The sequence below is a fragment of the Penaeus japonicus genome, unplaced genomic scaffold, assembly GCF_977035675.1.
Source record: "Penaeus japonicus unplaced genomic scaffold, GWHDUDI00000001_assembly GWHDUDI00000020, whole genome shotgun sequence".
NCBI classification, from domain to species: Eukaryota; Metazoa; Arthropoda; class Malacostraca; order Decapoda; family Penaeidae; genus Penaeus; species Penaeus japonicus.
The window spans coordinates 14245511-14250510 of record NW_028234422.1 but is presented as its reverse complement, the minus strand read 5'-3'; the positions used below and the strand labels follow the sequence as shown (position 1 = coordinate 14250510).

General features: G+C 43.4%; 1 protein-coding gene across 4 annotated transcripts in view; it reads right to left on the bottom strand.

The window, feature by feature from the left end:
• Positions 1-5000, bottom strand: part of LOC122266944 (uncharacterized) — a 31139-nt gene that overhangs the window by 1833 nt on the left and 24306 nt on the right. For 3 of the 4 annotated variants that reach the window (XM_086548029.1, XM_086548031.1, XM_086548028.1), the window contains exons 6-11: positions 4495-4632; positions 4069-4185; positions 2599-3843; positions 2297-2488; positions 2028-2149; positions 1140-1364 (exon numbers count right to left, since the gene is read on the bottom strand). In XM_086548029.1, the coding sequence (XP_086404155.1) occupies positions 1140-1364; positions 2028-2149; positions 2297-2488; positions 2599-3843; positions 4069-4185; positions 4495-4632 (2039 nt within the window). The remainder of the gene's footprint in view (positions 1-1139; positions 1365-2027; positions 2150-2296; positions 2489-2598; positions 3844-4068; positions 4186-4494; positions 4633-5000) is intronic. The other variant, XM_043036934.2, reaches the window with a different exon arrangement.

Here is a 5000-nt window from a genome sequence, read left to right as displayed (position 1 = left end):
CTCTCCTCTCCCTCTCTCTCTCTCTCTCTCTCTCTCTCTCTCTCTCTCTCTCTCTCTCTCTCTCTCTCTCTCTCTCTCTCTTTCTCTCTTTTTTTCTCTCTTTCTCTCTTTTTTATCCTTCTTCACTCTCTCTTCTCTCACTCTTCTCTCTCTCTTCTCTCTCTCTTCACTCTCGCTTTCTCTTTCTCTTCACTCTCGCTCTCTCTCGCTTCACTCTCTCTATCTATCTCTCTCTTCTCTCCTCTCTTCTTTCTCTCTCTCTCTCTCTTTCTCTCTCTATCTTTCTATTCTATTCTCTCTTCTCTCCTCCCTCTCTCTTCTCTCTCTCTTCTTCTCTATATATATGTATATATATGTATATATATATGTATATATATATATATATATATATATATATATATATATATATATATATATACTCGTAAATGTCACTCAAATGCATAGAGATTGTAATTAACATAGTATAATTTATATATTAATCATAATTTGCAACTGAACAAATAACTTATATAGTGGTAATCCAAACTAAAATTAAGTAATAAAACTCAAGAAAATTATTAGGAATCATTAATTAAATTCAAAATTTATTGTGTTGACCCCTTAGTCTCAAATTCATAAACTTTTTACGTGTTACATAATACACGACCCAATAACTTCGTGCTTCCTAACACTTGTATCGCATATGATATGGCTCGAACATGAAGTGTATATGTCCTTTGTAAACAACCTAACACTGATTGTTTTGTTTTTTTGTTTTTCATGTCACAATGATGAGTTGAACTAGTTGCATTTGCACCTAAGATGTATTGCTACCAGGCATAGATATTTGTATCCCAATTATGAACTTTTTTTTTTTTACCGTGACCTAACATCGTAACCTTAATCCGTGTTGTTGATTAAGGGATTAAATATGGTTTTAGTGAGTGGGTGATAATTGTACAATGAACTTGGAAAGTGTAACCCTACAGTGACACTCGCTGTGTGTAGAGTCACAGTCATCGAGGAAAAGGTACAGAATCAATCTTTATCTAAACAACAGTGTTCCTTCTTTCCTGACCTAACACCCGTTTGATCTTGGACTTATCAGTGTGACCTGTTTTCTTGGCCTTTGCATCTGTAGTTTCCGACCCTTTACTGACCTGCCTTTAAATATGACCTTTGAGGGCGTGGCCAAGCTTATGGTGCTGTCCCAGGTCCCATTTTCATTAACCAATGGCTCCTCACTTGTATTTTTGATCAGCTCTTCGCCGTCAGAGTCACTGTGTGGACGAACACGTGAAGCGAAATTGCAAATGTGGTTTTGAAGTTTTGGAGATTGCTTTGATGTGGACGTGGGTGGTAGACGGATGTGGTTTATTCTTAATCTAAGAGTATATGTAAGTGTTTCATTTCTACTAAGAGAATTGCTATGTAAGCATAGTCTGTTATGGAAGGTGAATATGGAATTGGATTCGTTTATATCTAAAGTTAAAAAAAAATATCATTTGAGTTTAGCTTCGGCTGAAGTGAAGCGCCTTTAAATAAAAAGGAGATAAAAATATCACAAACTAACATATAAAATTTTGGCAAATAATCTAAAATTAACTAAATCATGTGGATATAAATAAACCAATAAAATATATCAAATATAAACTAGGATATTCAGTCAAAAGTTTATAACATCTGAAAGGAAACTGACATTAGTATTAAAGATGCTTGTGTATACATACTCAGTATAATTCAAACATAAAACATGTAAGAACTCACATTATAACACGTCAACAATACCACAAGTACTTAAACATGTATATAAAGCTATAAATAGTTAGGGAAACACTAAATCGTGACATTTAATGTTAGAATAGATTCCTGTGCAAACGATAAGATGGATAAGTCATACATAAAACGTCACGATTTTCATCCCCCTTACTAGCATGGTTGTATTTCAAATCACATTAACGCATATACTTTTATAGGAAACGCTGCAGTGATTAAATTTTATTCCTCTTATTGGCATACGTTAGGCTTAGGCAAGGAGGTCGATATACCTGTATGATTTGGACGACCTGTTCTGACTGCTGTGTCCAACGGTGGTCGTGCGCGTGTCCTTTGAGGAGCTCTTCTTGGTCCATGGTCGCCCCGTGATGGCCTCCCACACCGCCTCCGCTACCTGTCGTTGAGGAAGGTCTTTATTCCTTTTTAGCGAAACAGAAACATGTGAGAAAATGATAAGCTTAATGTTTTAACGGATATTAGTTACGTGTGTAGGTGGATGCCTTTATATAGACACTGAGACAAATGTGAATTTCGACTTTGCCTTTCGCTTCATGTCGAAACCAATGAAGATAAAGGTGCCCTGTAGTCCGTTCAGAACCGTGAATGGATACCAGCACGCGGGGATATTCGCGAACGCCGCTATGAATCCGGTGAGCCAAGTGAGGCCCTGGATGACACCCAGCTTCATGTAGAGTACCAGTCGTCCTCTTTCCTTCCTGGAACGTCGAGTTTGCTGCGGAAAGGGCGATGGGGAGCTCGTAAACTGCTTACAGGAATTAGTATATGGGAATGGTGAATTGTATAATGACCTTGATAATTAGTGAGCGATATCTTATATCTCACCTGGGCCACCTTCCTCGAAAATCCATCCTTATGTGCGTCCGACTTCTTTCTTTCCTTGGTGCTCTGAGACCTCACGTTGGCGTAGCGCGCCGCCTTCATCTGCTTGTAGATGCCGTAAGTGGAGATGAGGAAGAGCACGATGTTCTCTTGCACGATGGCACCAACAGGCAGAAGGAAGAAGAGCGCCAGGCCGTGGCGGTTGTTGATCCAGCAGATCCGCGTTGCGTACTCCGGCCGGTAATCCGGCAGGAGGTCGACCCTATCAAGCAGGAGCGCAAGCGCCACTACGAGCGCGGGGACAGTCCAGGCGTAAAGAGAGTACAGGAGGTAGGTCCTGCCGCCATCGGAGTCGCCGCGGTAGACTTGGCTGCTGAAGGTGCGACACACATCCACACTCATCACATTCATCCAGCAGAAGGAGGCAAGCCAGAAGTAGTGAAGGCTGCATGACAGGAACATGCAAAGGCCATATACCTCCGTCTGCCTCGTTCCTGTTAGGAACAAGATGTGGGCGACGAAGAGGCAGCACGAGAGGGAGAACAGGTTCTTCCCCGGCAGATTCCTGTGTCTAGGAACCAGCATGTACACAGCCATGTGCAGCGCCAGTGCCACGAGGGAGATGCTCAGCACGACCAGCGTCAGGTACTGGTGGACTATGCTGAACGCCTCAGCGTAGTGGTCCGCATCGTGACAGACAAGGACCTGTGTGTCATTTGTGAACTCAAATTCCCCTTTGGCGTAGATCTTCCTGGAGAAATTGACAAAGATGGAGCCATCGCTCAGAAGCACATATTCCGTCACGTTGAGTAGCCTCTTCGGGCACAAACTATCAATGAAGCTTGAGTTTGAGGCTGGGTCATAGGCCTCGACGACCCTCTCGCACCTTCCGGCCACGAGCTTGAACAAGTGGCCGCAATGAATCTTGTGGCAGATCTCAAGGACCGGATCCCAGAGCTCCGTGTCGTCATCACAGCGGCCGCCCCGGAAGTCCATGAGGACGCTGAAACTGGGCGGGAGAGGGTCGTGGGCAAATCCCCTCACGCCATTCGCGCACTGTGACCATCGTGACGGCGGGAGGCACAGCAACTCGCCCAGAGAGAAGTTGGCGAAGTTACATCTAGCGCAGTGAGGGTTCTTGTAATACGTCAGTCTGTTCCTTGAGTTCGTGTAGGCCGTCATTAGGGAGTAACGCTCGCACTTTTCGAAGTCTGTGCGGTCAGGCCAGTCGGGATGACAGTGACGTACCTGTAATCAAATGCCAGTTGTCTATTTTGTAGACATATTTCCTTACTTTGTGCTGTGGCGTAGGCTGTTTAATTAAAATATTCCTCTACATTTGCCTAATTTAGTAAAAAAAAACTTTTATCTGAATCATTAATCCACCGTTCAGTCCATTTTGCAACCACAACCATTTCTGAAATCTACATTATTGTCCAAAGGAATGAAACAAAAATATCGCTTAGAACTTACCTGCTCCTGGCACTTTCCTCTGCCGACGAAGTTCTTTAAGCATTCACTCTTTGGGTGAATGCACGGTCTGCCGCCGAATAGACTGGCGACTTTTTCATTATCTTGCAATTCGATAATCTGAAAAAAAGTTGGGATAGATGTAAGGGACGAGATCAGTTCGCGCACAAATACACACCCACACACGAATGCACGATTGAGTGAATAATATACGGTGTGTATAGGTGTTTGTGTACGTGTGTGTTGTTGTTGTGTGTGTGTGTATCAGTGTGTGTCTGTGTGTATTAGTGTGTGTATCAGTGTGTGTGTATTAGTGTGTAGTTTATGTGTTTATCATACAAATAAATCCATATCTCATAAAAAAAAACTCCTATCGAATCCCAGCATCTCAGCTGCTTCCCACCCAAATCCAGGCCCTCGGAAAACTACCTGGGTGTAGCAGGTCTGTCTCTCCCGCCTCAGTCGCCCACTCGCGTCTGTCCTGTTCAAAAGGCGAATCCACAGACGAAGGCCCTGGTAGTAGGTCGCGTCCCTCATGAATGCCGATATGGTGAGGTTCTCTGTGCTCTGGGTTGCCACAGGGAGATGGAAGTAGCGTGATCCATAATGAATTTGATTAGATTGGAGTTATTGTATAATTTGTAACGGTGTTGGTTGTGCTGTGAAATTACGGCGAAGAACTTTGCCAGGAATGATTTGTATCCATAGAAATTCTCACGCTCTGCCTCATTTCGTTCTTCTCTCTCTCTCTCTCTCTCTCTCTCTCTCTCTCTCTCTCTCTCTCTCTTCCCTTCTTCCCTCTCTTACTCTCTCTCCCTCCCTCTCTTCCTTCCACCTCTCTCTCTCTCTCTCTCTCTCTCTCTCTCTCTCTCTCTCTCTCTCTCTCTCTCTCTCTCTCTCTCTCTCTCTCTCTCTCTCTCTCTCTCCCTCTCTCC